Source organism: Aquarana catesbeiana, linkage group LG02 (assembly GCF_042186555.1).
Source record: "Aquarana catesbeiana isolate 2022-GZ linkage group LG02, ASM4218655v1, whole genome shotgun sequence".
NCBI classification, from domain to species: Eukaryota; Metazoa; Chordata; class Amphibia; order Anura; family Ranidae; genus Aquarana; species Aquarana catesbeiana.
The window spans coordinates 805,291,579-805,312,389 of record NC_133325.1 but is presented as its reverse complement, the minus strand read 5'-3'; the positions used below and the strand labels follow the sequence as shown (position 1 = coordinate 805,312,389).

Here is a 20,811-nt window from a genome sequence, read left to right as displayed (position 1 = left end):
TAAAGCCCTCACTGGACCCTACCGACCTGAACAACTTAAGACCCATCTCATTACTCCCATTCACCTCTAAACTTCTAGAACGCTTAGTCTACAACCGTCTTAGCTCCTACCTCAGTGAAAATAACCTTCTTGACCCCTTACAGTCTGGCTTTCGCTCGCAGCACTCCACAGAAACTACCTTACTAAAACTCACTAACGATTTACTAACTGCTAAAACCAACAGCCAGTACTCCATACTCCTACTACTTGTCCTCTCTGTGGGCTTTGATACTGTTGACCACCCGCTCCTTCTCAATAAACTACATTCCCTTGGCCTCCGAGATTCTGCTCTATCCTGGTTCTCTGCCTATTTATCACAGCGCTCCTTCAGTGTCACCTACAACTCTGTCTTCTCTTCTCCATTGCCCCTTTCTGTGGGGGTCCCCCAAGGCTCGGTTCTTGGACCCCTTCTCTTCTCTATCTACACCTCCTCCCTTGGTCACTTAATAACCGCCCACGGCTTCCAATACCACTTATACACTGATGACACCCACATCTATCTGTCTACTCCTCACCTCACTCCTTCAGTCTCCTCTCGCATTACTAACTTACTAACTAACATATCAGCATGGATGTCGCACCACTTCCTTCAACTAAATCTCTCTAAAACTGAGCTATTAATATTCCCCCCCACCCCCGCCCCCAAACCCCCTTCGTCTGTGCCCCCCTCCATGACTTTTCCATCAAAATCAACAATGCAACCATCAGTCCCCCCCCTCACGCCAGGGTACTCGGTGTAATCCTAGACTCTGACTTGTCATTTCAGCCTCAAATCCAATCGTTGTCAAAAGTTTGTAGAATTCACCTCAATAACATCTCTAAAATTCGCACCTTTTTTAACAAATGAAACCACCAAGCTCCTCATTCACTCCCTTGTTATCTCTCACCTTGACTATTGTAACTCCCTTGGCCTACCGCTCCATAGGCTCCTCCCCTCTTCAGTCTATCATGAATGCTGCTGCCAGACTTATCCACCTTACCAACCGCTCAGCGTCTGCCAACCCTCTCCTCCAATCCCTACACTGGCTCCCAATCAGTGTCTGCCAACCCTCTCCTCCAATCCCTACACTGGCTCCCAATCACCCAGCAAATTAAATTCAAAATTCTAACCACAACATACAAAGCCATTCACAACTCTGCCCCAAGCTACATCACTAATCTTGTCTCCAAATATCACCCAAATCGACCTCTCCGCTCTTCTCAAGACCTCCTGCTTTCAAGCTCTCTCATCTCCTCCTCCCATGCTCGTCTCCAGGATTTCTCCAGAGCCTCTCCCATCCTCTGGAACTCGCTACCTCCATCTATCCGGCTAGCCCCTACTCTTGCTACCTTCAGGCAATCCCTGAAAACTCATCTCTTCAGGAAAGCCTATCACGTCTCCAACTAATCTCCTACCACTTCCACCAGCTCATTCCCCACAGTTACAACCTTTTGTACCACCTGCCCCACCCTATTAGATTGTAAGCTCTTCTGAGCAGGGCCCTCATAATCCTATTGTATTGTATTGTATTATAACTGTATTGTCTCCCTTTTATATTGTAAAGCGCTGCGTAAACTGTTGGCGCTATATAAATCCTGAATAATAATAATAATAATAAAGGGCGGAGCCAACTCAATATTGAACCCTACGGACTAAGACTGGGATGCCATTAAAGTTCATGTGCGTGTAAAGGCAGGTGTCCCAATACTTTTGACAATATAGTGTGTATGTGTAATATATATATATATATATATATATATATATATATATATATATATATATATATATATATATACTGATTCATATTATCCACATCAACCAATCAGATCTTAACTGTCATTGTGGATCTTTTGAGAAAAGAGTCACTTATGCCCCGTACACACGATCAAAAATTCCGCCAGCGAAAGTCGGATGAGAGCTTTTGGTCAGAAATTGCGACCATGTGTATGCTCCATCGGACTTTTGCTGGTGGAATTCCAGCCAGCAAAAGATTGAGAGCATGTTCTCTATTCTCCCGTCGGAAAAAGTTCCTATCGGAAAATCCGTTCGTCTGTATGCAATTTCGACGTGCAAAAAACGACGCATGCTCGGAAACAATTTGACGCATGCTCAGAAGCATTGAACGTCATTTTCTCGGCTTGTCGTAGTGTTGTACGTCACTGCGTTCTTGACGGTCGAAAGTTCAGAGCACTTTTGTGTGACCCGTGTGTATGCAAGCCAAGCTTGAGTGGAATTCCGTCTGAAAAACCATCCAAGTTTTTTGTGACGGAATTTCTGATTGCGTGTACGGGGCATTAGTGTTTTCTTCCTGGGTCTCTACTAGACTTTAATTCGTTTTTTTTGCATTTCGCCTATGTAGCGATGTGAACTGTTACCAGAAAGTTTCATACCTTCCAGTGTTCTGAACATTGTTTGTCCCCGTGATTATTCGGCAGCCAGTGACCTCATACATGTACCCCAGCGGAGTGCGTGATGGGGCGTATAGTCCTTCTGGAATCTGCTGCCATACATTCCTGCACCCTGAGACTGCAAATTCCAGGGACCCTTGCCTTGGCCTGAAGGCTGCCGGGAGGGATGACAAAAAGGAGCTCAGGAAGCCGGGCACGCTCTCTTTCTCCTGGGCCTGAGGCAAGACGGACCTCTCTGTGTGACACAGAGAGAGGTCGTGGCCTACCACACAGAACAATACTTCCACCCCGAGACCAGAGAGGCCGGGTCCTGTTATCCACTATCAGACATCCTGTTAATAACATCAGTGCTAACCATCGGTGTGACGTGTAGGGAAATTCGCTATGGAAGATCGAGACAGAGGATCCGTTACCAGAGTGTTACCATCCTTGTTCCTGTCCAGAAGACTGCAAAACTCTTTGGGTTGTTGGTGAGAGAGCAATCTTTATCTATCCTCTACCACCGTTACAGAACACATCTTCACCCAAGAACACTTTCCTGAATTGCTGGAACATTGTACTCAGAAGCCTTATGCCGCGTACACACGATCTGATTTTCCGACGGGAAATGTTGGATGTGAGCTTGTTGGCGGTATGTTCGACCGTGTGTACGCTCCATCGGACAAGTGTTGTCGGACTTTCCGCCAACAAATGTTGGCTAGCATGTTCTCAAATTTTCCGCCAACAAATGTGTGTTGTCGGATTTGTGTTCTTGTACACAAGTCCGTCGGACAAAAGTCCAAAGTACAAACACACATGCTCGAAATCAAGGACGAGCCGGAAGCGGTCGGTCTTGTAAACTAGCGTTGGTAATGGAGATATCACACGACTATTGAACTTCCTTTTTACCGGCTCGCCGTACGTCTTGTACGTCACTACGTTCGTAATTGTTGGCCAACATTTGTGTCACCGTGTGTATGCAAGACAAGTTGGAGCCAACACCCTTCGAACAAAATTCAACGGCTTTGTTGTCGGAAAGTCCAATCGTGTGTACGAGGGTTTAGTCCTACACTACATGGAATTTATCGTTTCATCTGCCACCTAACGAATTACAATTAATGAGCTCCAACTAAGCTAGTGAAGAACAACATCTGCCACGAGAAACTCTAGTGTCATCACTAAAAGGAAACTTCCACATATATATACTGTATATATATAAATATATCTAACACCAGCGGGAGATTAGCTCTCTCATGAATATAGCATAGGCTGTTTAGATTACATTTGTACTTGGAGTCTTTATGAAAGATCGAATAAGAAACATGATAAAGGAAAACATGAGAAGTGACCTGGGGTGTGCCAAAAGTCACGTGGTCAGTACGCCTAAAGGGGGCATACTTAAATATGAAATGAAATGAAAAGAAAAAGATAAGAATAAAGGGGACCGGGTGGGTGGAGTACGAGAAGGAAGGCCGACAGGTGAAAGGAAGAGGAGGGCGTGTTTAAGTACAGCCCGACTCCTCCTACAAATTCAGGCTAACCTGAGGCCAGCCTTCCCATTTATCTTAGTGTGGCCACTAGTGTAGTTAACTGAAACATCCACCAGGAGGTGAATTTGGATCTGAATATAGTGTATCCTTGCATAAATAACATTCTTCATTGTTCAACCGTTGTTGTGTTTTGGGAGGAGTCTGTTTGCTGAGTTGGCGCTCTTATCACCGCTCAGCAGATCTACACCTTTTTTTTTTGTGAAATAACTTTCATACTTGGTTCCAGTAAAACATTTCAGAACCTTATACTACTGAGTTGTTTGGATCCTTGCTTTATAGTATTAACAGGATGTCTGTACCCAGAGTGTCAGGAGGGCCGGAAGGTTCACTTGGCCATGGCCGTGCAGATGAGCAGGTAACTCTTAGCAGTCCTCAAGGGGGCAGTGCTACACCAATATAACATCCGATGTCCCTGCTCCCCTTTAAAACACGAGGATTTGCTTTCTGTGCTCTTCACCTTTAATGGTCTGAATATACTGTATATATATATATATATATATATATATATATACGGTAAATCATTAATGTGTGTTAAGGTTTTTAAAATCTAGTTTCTTTTTATGTATAGGTTGGCATTTGCTTCTTGTTATATTTTTTCTGGATTTTCCCCTCCCAGCTAAGTTTGACCAGCAGATTTCTTTCTAACAGATGGGAAAGCACCTGCTGGCCCTTGGTAGGACCATGTACAGGGGTCATCCTTTAGCTTATCTGGCAAGTGGCAGAGGATCATGTGAGCCGTCACTTCCTCTTTCCTTTTGCTGAATGAGAAGACTGGCCAGGTTACAGAGAGTCGTTGGCAGAAACATCCCACATTGTTAGCATCTGTTATCTCTCTCTAGAATAGATCCAGCCCTTAATTGGCCAATCCTCACCTAAGATTCACAGTGGATGAAGATTGGACGGGGCTTCCTATGGTCAGTCTATAGTAGACGTGTGCACAGTGGAAATTTTTCTTTCTGTTTCGTTTTTATTTAATTTATTAATTGAAGAACTTGGTTTAGTCAGATTTGTTATGTTGAACAGATTCATTTTCTGGATTTGCTTCGTATCTTCAGCATTAATTTAGTATGTTCATTTTTTATTAGAAAGATTCAATATTTTTGAATCCGATCTGAATTCATTGGTAAGAATAGCTGGTTGTTAAGGAGCTGGCAGCTGCCGCGTCCTTAACAACCATGATTCATCTGCTGTCAGCAGGATTCCCCGCTGACAGCTGAATGTAAACAAACAAATGAAAAAAAAAAACAGTGTGGGGATCCCCCAATCCATACTAGGCCTTTTTGGGTCCGGTATAGATTTTGAGGGGAACCCTATACCAAAATAAAATAAAATGGTGTGGGGACCCCCCCCCCCACAATCCTTACCAGACCCTTATCTGAGGATGCAGCTGAGCAGGCTAAGGAATGGGGGGGGGGGGGGTGAGCAAGTGTGCAGCCCTTCTGAACCACACCGCTTCTGAACCATACCATACCATACCATACCGGGGTGGCACAGTGGTGTAGTGGGTACTTCACCTAGCGGGTGGCACAGTGGTGTAGTGGGTACTTTACCTAGCGGGTGGCACAGTGGTGTAGTGGGTACTTCACCTAGCGGGTGGCACAGTGGTGTAGTGGGTACTTCACCTAGTGCGTGGTGTAGTGGGTACTTCACCTAGCGGGTGGCACAGTGGTGTAGTGGGTACTTCACCTAGCGGATGGCACAGTGGTGTAGTGGGTACTTCACTTAGCGGGTGGCACAGTGGTGTAGTGGGTACTTCACCTAGTGGGTGGCACAGTGGTGTAGTGGGTACTTCACCTAGCGGGTGGCACAGTGGTGTAGTGGGTACTTCACCTAGTGCGTGGCACTGTGGTGTAGTGGGTACTTCACCTAGTGGGTGGCACTGTGGTGTAGTGGGTACTTCACCTAGTGGGTGGCACTGTGGTATAGTGGGTACTTCACCTAGTGGGTGGCACAGTGGTGTAGTGGGTACTTCACCTAGCGGGTGGCACAGTGGTGTAGTGGGTAGCACTCTTGCCTAGCAGTAAAAGGGGACGCTGGTTCAAATCCCAACCACTTCACTACCTGCCTGGAGTTTGCATGTTCTCCCTGTGCCTGTGTGGGTTTCCTCCGGGTACTCTGGTTTCCTCCCACACTCTAAAGACATGCTGGGAGGTTAATTGGATCCTGTCTAAATTGTCCCTAGTATATGAATGTGAGTTGAGGACCTTGGATTGTGGGCTCCTTGAGGGTAGGGACCGATGTGAGTGTGCGATGTATGTGTGGAGCGCTGCGCAAATTGACGGCGCTATATGGTTACCTTATATAAATAATGATATAATAGATGAGCATCTTAATGAGACACAATGTACAGGGATAGGGACAATTGTAGACACTCAGGATGGACTGGTGTCTTTATTCAACCTTACTAACTATACCTGGCCACATGCCCTCAACATGTGGGGGGCGGGCACTTTGGTGGAAAAGTGCCTCTTCCCGAGGGGTGCTGTTAGAAATCACAGGGCCCAATACTGCCTATCGACAGGGCCCCGCTCCCCCAGAAAATACCAAATAATAGTTTCACTACAAATACACTAAAATCATCATTATATGACATATTTACCGGCCCCTCCCCCACTATCCATCCCGAAAAACATCCTCTTGTGTACCCAGCAGCAGCTGCTGGCGGGAGAGGAGAGGAGGGAAGCCAGAAGTGCTGTGGGGAAAAGGGGCGCACAGGGGCACAGATAAAGAACAGGTAAGGATAGAGGCGGGGGGGTCACTCATTGACGTCACCGGGTGACCCTGCCCCCATGTTTAACTGTCATGTGGCGAATGTCCCTGGAGGGGAAACATCGTGTTTGGCAGGCGGCGTTTTTTTTTTTTTTTTGTGGGTCAACGTTCATTGTGATTGACGTTGGATATGCTGCAGGGGATATTTTTATTTTTTTAATTTTTTTTATAAAAAACGGTTTTGGTGTTTTTATTTACTTTTTAAATTGTATTTTTGTATTTTTTTGGTGAATGACCTGAAGGGCCTGGTGTGGACTCTGAATCCCGCTGACAGCAGATGTTTTCTTTTTAAGGATGCAGCGGCTGCCCGCTCCTTAACAACCAGCTATTCACAATGGATTTGATATGTTTGGAACAAATTTGAAAATGTTGTTGTTGCCATTCTTTTCTATGTCTATTCTGAAATTCAGATACTGTATATCTGAATCTCCAAAAAACTGAATTTTCAACCGAAAAAAAGGAATCGAAATGAAAGGAATATCACATGTCTAGTCTGTAGACTTGGGTCATTTCTGAAGACCCCTGTGAAATACCCCTTCACTTGGAGGGTCAGCCTGAAGGGCATTCGTGTGAATTGAAAAGTGTAAATTACCGATTTTATACATCAACTCTACTCTTACCTTCTTCCAGGTAGTCTGGCCACCCAATCCTTGCCTAGTACCAATCCTGAGCTCAGGTCCTTCTATAGCACCACTGGAGACAAGGAACGCATCGCTCTTGCGTGTAGCCTTAATATCATTTGTCAGAGTATAATATCTTGATTCAGAGATTAGGCTAGAATTCTCAACCAGTGTTCTGTGGGACCCTAGGGTTCCTCCAGAGGTTGTGAAGAGGTCCTTGAGTTAATTGATGGACCTCCCATTTGATGGTGCCTGCATAGCTGTGGGGCCAACGGCACTTGGTAAAGACAGCTGCAAGTCACCAAATGATCTTTTTCGCTATCTGGCCACCAATGAAAGGGGAATTTTTCCCCTCTGAATCCCAATGATTTGGTTTTATCAGGGTTTCCCTGAGACCTAAAAAAAATATATTTCAAAGGTTCCTCTAGAGCAAGGGTCTCCAAACTTTCTAAACAAAGGGCCAATTTACTATCCTATTATAAAAAAAACCAAACCAAAGCAGAGTCCTGGGAGTGGAAATAGCCGCTTAGTGCCACACCACTCTTTAGGGAAAGTGCACCCAAAAAGCATGTATACATATAAAAAATCCCACCAGGATAGAGCACCTCAAAGGCTACTATAGCGGTATAAATATAATTTATTGGAGATCCAAAGTACAAAACACAGTACAAACCCATTGACCAGATTAGTCAGATACCCAATGAGGGGGACCCCAGCCCCCAAACTTCCCCCGACCCCTCCCTCCCCCCCAAGCAACTCTCACACCCAGATGCCCCTGCCCCCACTCCAGTGTCCCAGTTTATTATCCATCACACTTTAGAGGGGCCGGTGGGAGTAGAAAATGTCCTGGCATCAGTAACAATGCCCCATCATTTGTGTTAATGGGAAGATTAGTGCCCCATCATTGGCATAAGTGGGAGGAATAGTGCCCCATTATTAGTGTCAGTGGGAGGAATAGTGTCCCATCATTGGTATCAGTGGGAGGAATAGTGCCCCATCATTGGTATCAGTGGGAGGAATAGTGCCCCATCATTGATGTCAGTGGGAGGAATAGTGCCCCATCATTGGTATCAGTGGGAGGAATAGTGCCCCATCATTGATGTCAGTGGGAGGAATAGTGCCCCATCATTGGTATCAGTGGGAGGAATAGTGCCCCATCATTGGTGTCAGTGGGAGGAATAGTGCCCCATCATTGGTATCAGTGGGAGGAATAGTGCCCCATCATTGGTGTCAGTGGGAGGAATAGTGCTCCATCATTGGTATCAGTGGGAGGAATAGTGCCCCATCATTGATGTCAGTGGGAGGAATAGTGCTCCATCATTGGTATTAGTGGAAAGAATAGTGCCCCATTGTTCGTATCAGTGGAAGGAATAGTGCCCCACTCATCATTGGAGCACAGGTGTGTCAGGAGGAAGGCGTCTTTCCTTCTGTGATTCTGAAGCTCCCCCAGGTGATCCGTGTGAGAGGGGAGTGGTGGTGAAATCTCTCCCAGCTCTCCTGGCCCCTTTCTGGGGAAGCCATGGAGGCCAGAGGGGTCTCTCCTGATGGAATCTCGCAGCCATCTCCTGGGCCGTCGGGGGACATGCCTACCCCTGTACAAGCCATGGCTGGTGATCTCTCTGCCCCTGGTGAGGATGTCCGGGTAGAACACCAGGAGTCCATTGTGTCCATGATGGAAGGAAGAGATGGGCCCTTCAAGGAAAAGTTTGGCAATGATCAAAGGTTTACAAGGATGGCAGAGGTGGAGGAGACCCCCTGCCCCCTCAGGAAAGGGTAAGCAGCCCCATGCCTTCAGAGGACTCAGGAGACATGCTGAGGGCCATCCAGGCAATGGAGTCTTCTATGCGGGGGGATCAGTTGGCGTTTGGTGGTGAGGACATAACAGAGAATGTGCCTGATAATGTCAAGCCTCAAACAGAGGATGAAACAGTTTTTGTGGCATCTAGCACCATGAGTAATGGTGACAATGTGCCCACTGACAATCAGGTTGCTAATCCTATGTGTAGCAATGTTGTACCTGCTGATGCTGCAGTGCAAAAAAAGTTACATTTAAAAAATAACATTCCTTCAAATGAACTACAAGTCTCAGCTCAGCCTATTAACCCCCCTTTAGCTGAGTCTAAAGCTGTTTGCCCCACAGCTGCTGAAGACTCTACAGCGCAGCTTCAGGAGACAGCTGGTATTGCAGCAGAAACTGTGACTATTCCTGATGGGAAATTGAATGTGTGTGTGACTGATAGCAATCGTCCCAGTACAAGTGTGATGGACAATCGTCCCAGCTCAGTCCAAGCAATTAATAATAATGTACAGACTACTGTGACATCACTGTGGGGCCTTGGCCCTGATAAGCCTACATTTGCTCAGGTGGTACGCTCTGCTCCTGGTAACTCCACTTCCAAGCAGGTTTTCCCCCTACATGCTACCACTTTGAGCACCCCGGGATCTGGTCTTGGGTCTCTGGCTTCCGCTGGGGGTCCGAGACGAAATGTAGTGATTCTTAAATGGGAAGGTGGTACAATCCCTCCAGCACGGCGTGCGGTGGTGGACATGATTTCAGAGATGGGTTTTGGGGCAAACGATCTGTATGCTCTAATACATGTAGCTGGGACACGGGAATATACTATTAGCTTAAACCAGGTCAGAGGGTCTTGACCTGTTCTGGGAGCGATATGAGGCTCGGTGCAGGTCAAGACCTGAATGGGAAGGTCTGGTCCCATTTGCAGTTTCACAAAGGTCAACAGTGAAAAAGATCACCATTATACTCACCAATGAGAGTGTTCCTGCTCGGGATCTGGAGGTCTGGTTAAAGAATTATGGTGAGGTTTTGACTACGCCCGATAAAATCCTTGATGAACGTAACATCTGGACTGGGGGTTGGTCAGTAACAGTCAGGTTGGCCAGAGATGGGAATGTTGTCCGTCACCTGCCCTCCTCAGCTTTTATAGGGAGGGATAGGATGACTATTTTCTACCCTGGTCAGCCGAAGCTGTGTCACCGCTGTGGAGAAAAGGGGCATTTGAGCTTTTCCTGTTCAGCCTTGATATGTTCAGTGTGTCGGGGTCAGGGTCATGTCCTCAAAACAATACTGGAAAACATGTAAAAATGAGCCTGCAGCACCACCTGCTGGTACAAAATAAAAATGCATCAAAGTACAAAAGTCCCTTAGCAGACGAAGACTGGCCATCTGTGTGTTTTAGAAGGGTCTCGTTGGGATTTTAAAACACCTGTTTGGAAACTCATGGCACCCACCTGATGAAGAGGGAATCAGGAATCCTGTACAGAGCAAGCCCAGAATCTGTTAAAAAAAAAGATCAGAACAATTGTGTAATACACAGTCTGTATAAAGATCTTAATGAGGGAACTGTAGATCAGTGCCCCTCCACCCAGCTCAAATCCTCTCCCTCCCAAAATCCCCCCTCCCAGTGCAAGTCCTCTACTGCCCTAAACCCCCCTCCCAGCTCAAATCCTCTACCTCCCCAAATCCTCTCTCTACCCAAATCCATCCTCCTAGCTCAAATCCTCTACCTCCCCAAACCCCCCCATCGCAAATCTTCCCCCTCCCCTAACCATTTCTCCCCGCTCAAATCCTCTCCCTTCCTAAATCCCAACCAGCTTCAATCCTCTCCCTCCCCAAATCTCCTCTCCAAGCTCAAATCCTCTACCTCCCCAAATCCCCCCTCCCAGCTCAAATCCTCTCCCTCCCCAAACCCCCCCATCCCAGTGCATATCATCTACCCCCCTAAACCCCCCTCCCAGCTCAAATCCTCTCCCTCCTCAAACCCGCCCGCCCCTCCTGTCGCTGGCTCAAATCCTCTCCCTCCCCAAATCTCCCCTCCCAGTGCAAATCCTCTCCCTCCCCAAATCCCCCCTCCAAGCTCAAATCCTCTGCCTTCCACAATCCCTCCTCCCAGCTCAAATCCTCTTTCTACCCAAATCCCCCCTCCAAGCTCAAATCCTCTACCTCCCCAAGCCCCGCCTTCCAGATCAAATCCTCTATCTCCCCAAATCCCCCCTCCCCAGCTCAAATCATCTCCCTCCCCAAATCTCCTCTCCCAGCTCAAATCCTCTCCCCCCCAAACCCCCCTCCCAGTGAAAATCCTCTACCCCCCCAAACCCCCCTCCCAGTGAAAATCCTCTCCCTCCTCAAACCTGCCCCCCCCCCCCTGGTCCCAGCTCAAATCCTCTCCCTCCCCAAATCACCCTCCCAGTGCAAATCCTCTACTACCTCAATCCCCCCTCCAAGCTCAAATCCTCTCCCTTCCCAAATCCCTCCTCCCAACTCAAATCCTATCCCTCCACAAATCCCCCCTCCAAGCTTAAATCCTTCCCCTTCCGAAATCCCTCCACCCAGCTCAAATCCTATCCCTCCTCTCCCTCTCCAAATCCCCCCCTCCCAGCTCAAATCCTATCCCTCCCCACCCCCCCCTCCCAGCTTAAAACCTCTCCCTCCCCAAATCCCTCCTCCCAGCTCAAATCCTGTACCTCTCCAAATCCCCCCTCCCAGCTCAAATCCTCGCCCTCTCCAAATCCCCCCTCCCAGCTTAAAACCTCTCCCTCCCCAAATCCCTCCTCCCAGCTCAAATCCTCTACCTCTCCAAATCCCCCCTCCCAGCTCAAATCCTCCCCCTTCCCAAATCCCCCCTCCCCAGCTCAAATCCTCCCCCTCTCCAAATCCCCCTCCCAGCTCAAATCCTCTCCCTCCCCAAACCCCCCTCCCAGCTTAAAACCTCTCCCTCCCCAAATCCCTCCTCCCCAGCTCAAATCCTCTCCCTCCACAAATCCCCCCACCCAGCTCAAATCCTCTACCTCTCCAAATCCCCCCTCCCAGCTTAAAACATCTCACTCCCCAAATCCCTCCTCCACGTTAACAAATTCCCCCTCCCAGCTCAAATCCTCTCCCTCCAGCTTCAATCCTCTACCTCTCCAAATCCCCACTCCCAGCTTAAAACCTCTTACTCCCCAAATCCCTCCTCCCAGCTCAAATTGTTTCCCTCCCCAACCCCCCCCCCCCCAGCTCAAATCCTTCTCTCACCAAATTCCGTTCTCCCAGCACAAATCACCCCAAATCCCCTCTCCTAACACAAATCCCCCCTCCAAGTCACTCCTTCTAACAAAATACCCCGAATCCCCACTGTGCCCAGGGCCTCCCCTCCTGCCCACCCCTTCAACCTGGCCCTGGACAGGATACACTGTTGGCTGGGGAGATGCTGCAGCAGAAAATACGAAACTAGGAAGATGTTACATGAGGGTGGTAGAGATCAATGTCCTCACTACAGACTGCTGAGGTCCGAGGGCCGCACCTCATATATCAAAGGACCGCATGTGGCCCTCAGGCTGCAGGTTGGGCACCAGGGCTGTAAAGAGTCACCAAGATGGCTGAACTCTGCAGAGACTGAAACTTTATCATGTCAGGAATCAGAACCTCTCCTCTACAATATTGTGACCTACATCTAGACCATCACACAGGTACACACACCGAGGGGCCTATTCCAGCCACTACCAGTCAGCAACTCTTTGAAGTGGACCTGTCCTTGGATATATTTTTCATCTTAAGTTCATTTTTCATGTTAAGTTAATGTCTGCTAGTTACATTGTTGCAATCTCATCAAGATACTGAGGAAATGCTACTGAGGTCCATTGATATCTTCAACTAGTCTTCATTTAGAACTTACCAAGATCTTCGGCATCGTGTCACCGGGCAGCTGGAAACTCTTCACCTAGAAAAAAGCATAAAAGTCGGAGAGTGATAGGCAGTACGTCTGTATCACACAGATAGATAGGCATTTCCTGACCCCTCTATGACTCAGCTGAAGGACACAAATGGGGAGGCCCTGATCTCCTGTCCATACCACAGAGACATTACCAGAGTTCCTGATAACACTGGTCAACAATGATTTGGTCATAGAACAGCTAGGAGGTTTCTTCTAGGTACTTTATTAACCACTTCATGCTTTTAGGACATACCCGTACATCTTTGAGTGGAAGTTGTTATACCAGGTTCATGGATACAGCCATGTTCCTGGTATCAACACTTTATGGGATTTCCTGCAGAAGTGATCCTAATGGCTCTACAACCACCCAATCATTTTACAGGGCGTGGAAGGAGGCTCCTTGTCCTTCCACCACCTGCTGCCTTTCCTGGGTTCTCCAGTATGTAAGAGGCAGAGGTGGGGGACTCGAGTCACCTGTTTGAGGACTTGCGACTTGCTTGACAAAATTAAATGAATGACTTGACTTTGACTTCTCACTAAGGACTTGCGACTTGACTTTGACTTGGGCTATTTGACTTGCAATGACTTGGTACCACCAGTGCTGTGTCTTGGCCTAGGCAAAAGCCGCCCCCCCCCCCCCACAAAAGAAAACTCCCCCCAAGTCCCGGCTTTGGGGTAGATCAGTATTTTGACTTAATTTGTGACTTGACCAAAATAAATGACTTGACTTGACTTTTAGCAGGGACTCGACTTGACTTGCTTGCTTTTCGCCACATTAACTTGGGACTTGCTTATGACTTGAAGGTTAAGACTTGAGACTTGCTTGTGACTTGCACATGTGTGACTTACCCCCATCACTGGTAAGAGGGGCTTCAAGGTTGGCTAAATTTGGTGCTGAAAGTGCAAGTCTTTACCCCCCGCTCTTGTTCTGCTACAACATTGTCCCTCCTGTTGATACCGAACTCTCCACCATCTTGTGCCCCACTCCATGCCTGAGGCCTCCACACGAACTTCCCAGCTGTTGCCCCTTATATCCCCAATGAAGGAATGTTCACACATAGAAGTACATTTGCTGCATTTTGCTCATGAAATTCAGGAAATGGCACAACAGTCACATCACAGAGAATATACTGTACATTCTGGAGTCACCTGACATTACACAGTCAATCACATTTAGCGGATGGTCCGCAGTAGTCACAAGTGGAAGCATGTGCAGCAACTCAGCAGCCATCTCTCTTACAGTCTCTCCCAAAGGCGTTCTATCGGGTTGAGGTCAGGACTCTGTGCAGGTCAGTCAAGTTCCTCCACCCAAAAGTCGCTCATCCATGTCTTTATAGACCTTGCTTTGTGCACTGGTCCAAATCATTTGGTGGAGGGGGGGATTATGGTGTGGGGGGTTGTTTTTCAGGGGTTGGGTTTGGCCCCTTAGTTCCAGTGAAGGGAACTCTTAAGGCGTCAGCATACCAAGACATTTTGGACAATTTCATGCTCCCAACTTTGTGGAAACAGTTTGGGGACGGCCCCTTCCTGTTCCAACATGACTGCCCACCAGTGCACAAAGCAAGGTCCATAAAGACATGGATGAGCGAGTTTGGGGTGGAGGAGTTTCACTGGCCTGCACAGAGTCCTGACCTCAACCCGATAGAACACCTTTGGGATGAATTAGAGCGGAGACTGCGAGCCAGGCCTTCTCGTCCAACATCAGTGCCTGACCTCACAAATGCGCTTCTGGAAGAATGGTTAAACATTTAGGTGCTCGCTCCTAATCCCTGCTCTGTGCGTCCATTAGACTCATAGAGCTCGGCCCTGCCCCCCCCCACTCACTTCATTGGTTTACTGGCTGTGATTGACAGCAGTGGGAGCCAATGGCTCCTGCTGCTGACTCAGTCAATGAGGAGCGGGAGTCCCGGGACAGCCAAGGCTCTTGTGCATATCACTGGATCAACAGGGGGCTCAGGTGAGTATTGTGGGGTGGGGGAGCAAATCACAGAAGGCTTTTTACCTTCATACATAGAATGTAAAAAACCTTCAGCCTTTACAAACACTTAAAAAGTGGTTAAATGTGAAATTTAGTCCTAGAATTCCAGTCATGTAAAGTGATGTATACGGAATCTGGTCATCTGGACTTCAAGGACTTCTGGGCATGAAAAGGTTAAAGCAAAATTGCGTAAAAATTTGTGAAAATTTTGTTATGTTAAACTTTTCCTGGCTGAAAGAATTTTTGTTTACTGCCTAAAATAATGGAGACTCCTATGACTGCTCTTCCCAGGCAAAGTTCAGTGACCGTCCGCACAGGTCACCCCACCCGGGACGGGCTCAGTGCTCTCCACCGGGAGGAAATCTTAGTAAATACCTGGAAACAGACGGCCTCGTTCTCTTCTCTCCAACTGGAATATCCTGAAGATATACGAACACCAGAACACTGAGCTGAACTCATCTTTTCTTTGTATCACAATTCTGACTCCAAAGAGATTCTTTCATCTTTTTTGAATAAATATTTCCAACATTTGTCATTCATTTTATTGTTATTTGAAGTTTTGATCTGTTATGTCATAACTCTGCTGGAGGGGTCCCTGTATGGTGGAGGGGTCCCTGTATGATGGAGGGGTCCCTGTATGATGGAGGGGTCCCTGTATGATGGAGGGGTCCCTGTATGGTGGAGGGGTCCCTGTATGATGGAGGGGTACTTGTATGATGGAGGGGTCCCTGTATGGTGGAGGGGTCCCTGTATGATGGAGGGGTCCCTGTATGATGGAGGGGTCCCTGAATGGTGGAGGGGTCCCTGTATGATGGAAGGGTCCCTGTATGGTGGAGGGGTCCCTGTATGGTGGAGGTGTCCCTGTATGATGGAAGGGTACTTGTATGATGGAGGGGTCCCTGTATGGTGGAGGGGTCCCTGTATGATGGAAGGGTACTTGTATGATGGAGGGGTCCCTGTATGGTGGAGGGGTCCCTGTATGATGGAGGTGTCCCTGTATGTTGGAAGGGTCCCTGTATGATGGAGGGGTCCCTGTATGATGGAGGGGTCCCTGTATGATGGAAGGGTACTTGTATGATGGAGTGGTCCCTGTATGGTGGAGGGGTCCCTGTATGATGGAGGGGTCCCTGTATGATGGAAGGGTACTTGTATGATGGAGGGGTCCCTGTATGATGGAGGGGTCCCTGTATGATGGAAGGATACTTGTATGATGGAGGGGTCCCTGTATGATGGAGGTGTCCCTGTATGGTGGAGGGGTCCCTGTATGATGGAAGGGTCCCTGTATGGTGAAGGTGTCCCTGTATGGTGGAGGGGTCTCTGTATGATGGAAGGGTACTTGTATGATGGAGGGGTCCCTGTATGATGGAAGGGTCCCTGTATGGTGGAGGTGTCCCTGTATGGTGGAGGTGTCCCTGTATGGTGGAGGTGTCCCTGTATGGTGGAGGTGTCCCTGTATGGTGGAGGTGTCCCTGTATGATGGAAGGGTACTTGTATGATGGAGGGGTCCCTGTATGGTGGAGGGGTCCCTGTATGGTGGAGGGGTCCCTGTATGATGGAGGTGTCCCTGTATGTTGGAAGGGTCCCTGTATGATGGAGGGGTCCCTGTATGATGGAAGGGTACTTGTATGATGGAGGGGTCCCTGTATGGTGGAGGGGTCCCTGTATGGTGGAGGGGTCCCTGTATGGTGGAGGTGTCCCTGTATGATGGAAGGGTACTTGTATGATGGAGGGGTCTCTGTATGATGGAAGGGTACTTGTATGATGGAGGGGTCCCTGTATGATGGAAGGGTCCCTGTATGGTGGAGGTGTCCTTGTATGGTGGAGGTGTCCCTGTATGATGGAAGGGTACTTGTATGATGGAGGGGTCCCTGTATGGTGGAGGGGTCCCTGTATGGTGGAGGGGTCCCTGTATGATGGAGGTGTCCCTGTATGTTGGAAGGGTCCCTGTATGATGGAGGGGTCCCTGTATGATGGAAGGGTACTTGTATGATGGAGGGGTCCCTGTATGGTGGAGGGGTCCCTGTATGATGGAGGGGTCCCTGTATGATGGAAGGGTACTTGTATGATGGAGGGGTCCCTGTATGATGGAGGGGTCCCTGTATGATGGAAGGATACTTGTATGATGGAGGGGTCCCTGTATGATGGAGGTGTCCCTGTATGTTGGAAGGGTCCCTGTATGATGGAGGGGTCCCTGTATGATGGAGGGGTCCCTGTATGATGGAGGTGTCCCTGTATGGTGGAGGGGTCCCTGTATGATGGAAGGGTCCCTGTATGGTGGAGGTGTCCCTGTATGGTGGAGGGGTCTCTGTATAATGGAAGGGTACTTGTATGATGGAGGGGTCCCTGTATGATGGAGGGGTCCCTGTATGATGGAGGTGTCCCTGTATGTTGGAAGGGTCCCTGTATGATGGAGGTGTCCCTGTATGATGGAGGGGTCCCTGTGTGATGGAGGTGTCCCTGTATGGTGGAGGGGTCCCTGTATGGTGGAGGGGTCCCTGTATGATGGAGGTGTCCCTGTATGATGGAAGGGTCCTACACCTCCACCATAGAGGGACACCTTCACCATACCCCATCATCATATAGGACCCCTCACACTACTGGGAGCCCTCCATGATACGAGGATCCCTCCACCATACAGGGTCACCTCCACCATACAAGGACCCCTCCATCATACAGGTACCCCTGCAACATACAGGGACCCCTCCATCATACAGGGACACCTCCACCATATAGGGACTCATTCACCATACCCCTCAATTCTATAGGAGAGATTCCTATATAAAGTATGGGTCCCTGTATGGTGGAGAGGTCCCTATATGGTGGAGGTGTCCCTGAATGGTGGAGAGATCCCAGTATGAAGGAAGGGTCTTTGTATGGTGGAAGAATCCCTGTATGATGGAGGGGTCCCTGTATTGTGGAGGGATCCCCATGTTGAGGGCATGTGGCCTGGTACGGTTCAGGAGGGGGGGCGCTCTCTCGTCCCCCCTCTTTTCCTGCAGCCTGCCAGGTTGCGTGCTCAGATAAGGGTCTGGTATGGATTTTTAGGGAGACCCCCACGCCATTTTTTTTTTTTTACATTTTGATTTGGGTTTTCCCTTAATATTCAGAGCAGACCCAAAGGGCCTGGTAATGGACTGTGGGGAAATCCCATGCCATTTTTTTAATGACATTTATGTGTATTGCCAGACCGACAATTCATTAATAGCTGCGAGTACTTTTAAATGACTTTTTTCCTTTGAAATGTCATTTTGCTGTCAGACTGTTCTAAACATGGGAAACATGCGCCCCTTTACAGGCATACTATAGACACCCCCCAGGTACGAAATTTAAAGGGATATTTCACTTTTATTGTTTCACGTTAAGCATTATTAAAATCACTGCTCCTGAAAAAATGTCCGTTTTTAAAACTTTTTCTGCATTGATCCATGTCCCCTGGGGCAGGACCCAGGTCCTCAAACACTTTTTATGACAATAACTTGCATATAAGCCTTTAAAATTAGCACTTTTAAATTCTCCCATAGACTTTTAAAGGGTGTTCCACGGCATTCGAATTTGCCGCGAACACCCCAAATTGTTCGCTATTCCGTGAACGAGTGAATAGCCAATGTTCGAGTCAAACTCATGTTCGACCCGAACATAAAGCTCATCCCTAATGGAGAGGTCCCTGCATGGTGAAATCCCTGTATGATGGAGGGGTCCCTGTATAATAGAGGGCTCACTATAGAATGGAGGGGGTCCCTGTATGGTAGAGGGGTCTCTGTATGATGGAGAAGTCCCTGTATAATTAATTAATCTCTGCATGATGGAGGGGGGGTTCCCTGTATTGTGAAGGAATCCCTGTATAATGGCAGGGTCCCTGAATGGTGGAGGCGTCCCTGTATGGTGGAGGGGTCCATGTATGGTGGAGGGGTCCATGTATGGTGGAGGGGTCCCTGTAGAATGGAGGGGTCCCTGTAGAATGGAAGGGTCCCTGTATGGTGGAGGGATCCCTGTATGGTGGAGGGGTCTCTGTATGGTGGAGGGGTCCCTGTATGGTGGAGGGGTCCCTGAATGGTGGAGGGGTCCCTGTAAGGTCGAGGGGTCCCTGTATGGTGGAGGGGTCCCTGTATGGTGGAGGGGTCCCTGTATGGTGGAGGGGTCCCTGAATGGTGGAGGGGTCCCTGTATGGTGGAGGGGTCCCTGTGTAGTGGAGGGGTCCCTGTATGGTGGAGGGGTCCCTGTGTAGTGGAGGGGTCCCTGTATGGTGGAGGGGTCCCTGTAGAATGGAGGGGTCCCTGTATGGTGGAGGGGTCCCTGTAGATCCCCAGAAACACACACAAAGACTACTTTACAGACACTAATAATAAACTATATGAAGACTTCCTCTTTTCAGTGGCGCTCTCTGTGCTGCTTATTGGAGACATTGTAAATAAAGTGTGACGATGACTCCGACCTCCTCTGTGTCTCTACATTCCTCCAAATGACTGCTAATTCATTGTGCCCCATAATTATAATCATAGGCGTGTTCACAGGGTGTGCCAGGTGTGCCTGGGCACACCCTAATCACCCTGTGTAATGCAGATTCCCCCTGTTTAGACCCCTGATATTTCACCAAAGCCCCCTAACGGGGCTCCTTAAAAAAATAGTAAAAAAGATAATAAAAATAAAAATGACTGACACCGTCCACTGCCCCTCTGACACCAATCTCTGCCCCACTGACACCAATCTCTCCCCACTGACACCAATCTCTGCCCCTCTGACACCAATCTCTCTCCACTGACACCAATCTCTGCCCCTCTGACACCAATCTCTGCCCCTCTGACACCAATCTCTCTCCACTGACACCAATCTCTGCCCCTCTGACACCAATCTCTACCCCTCTGACACCAATCTCTGCCCCTCTGACACCAATCTCTACCTCTCTGACACCAATCTCTGCCCCACTGACACCAATCTCTGCCCCTCTGACACCAATCTCTGCCCCACTGACACCAATCTCTGCCCCACTGACACCGATCTCTGCCCCACTGACACCAATCTCTGCCCCTCTGACACCAATCTCTGCCCCTCTGACACCAATCTCTGCCCCTCTGACACCAATCTCTCTCCACTGACACCAATCTCTGCCCCTCTGACACCAATCTCTACCCCACTGACACCAATCTCTGCCCCTCTGACACCAATCTCTGCCCCAGTGACACCAATCTCTGCCCCACTGACACCAATCTCTGCCCCTCTGACACCAATCTCTGCCCCACTGACACCAATCTCTGCCCCACTGACACCAATCTCTGCCCCACTGACACCAATCTCTGCCCCTCTGACACCAATCTCTGCCCCACTGACACCAATCTCTGCCCCTCTGACACCAATCTCTGCCCCTCTGACACCAATCTCTGCCCCTCTGATACCAATCTCTGCCCCTCTGACACCAATCTCTGCCCCTCTGACACCAATCTCTGCCCCACTGACACCAATCTCTGCCCCTCTGACACCAATCTCTCTCCACTGACACCAATCTCTGCCCCTCTGACACCAATCTCTGCCCCTCTGACACCAATCTCTACCCCACTGACACCAATCTCTGCCCCTCTGACACCAATCTCTACCCCACTGACACCAATCTCTGCCCCTCTGACACCAATCTCTACCCCACTGACACCAATCTCTGCCCCTCTGACACCAATCTCTCTCCACTGACACCAATCTCTGCCCCTCTGACACCAATCTCTCTCCACTGACACCAATCTCTGCCCCTCTGACACCAATCTCTACCCCTCTGACACCAATCTCTACCC

The 20,811-nt window shown here is 48.8% G+C and overlaps 1 protein-coding gene across 3 annotated transcripts in view; it reads right to left on the bottom strand.

Annotated features, from left to right (window-relative positions):
• Positions 1–20,811, bottom strand: part of LOC141129492 (uncharacterized) — a 101,232-nt gene that overhangs the window by 42,128 nt on the left and 38,293 nt on the right. For all 3 annotated transcript variants that reach the window (XM_073617550.1, XM_073617549.1, XM_073617548.1), the window contains exons 2-3: positions 13,018–13,062; positions 10,595–10,640 (exon numbers count right to left, since the gene is read on the bottom strand). In XM_073617550.1, coding sequence (XP_073473651.1) covers positions 10,595–10,640; positions 13,018–13,032 — 61 coding nt within the window. In that variant the 5' untranslated portion in view covers positions 13,033–13,062. The remainder of the gene's footprint in view (positions 1–10,594; positions 10,641–13,017; positions 13,063–20,811) is intronic.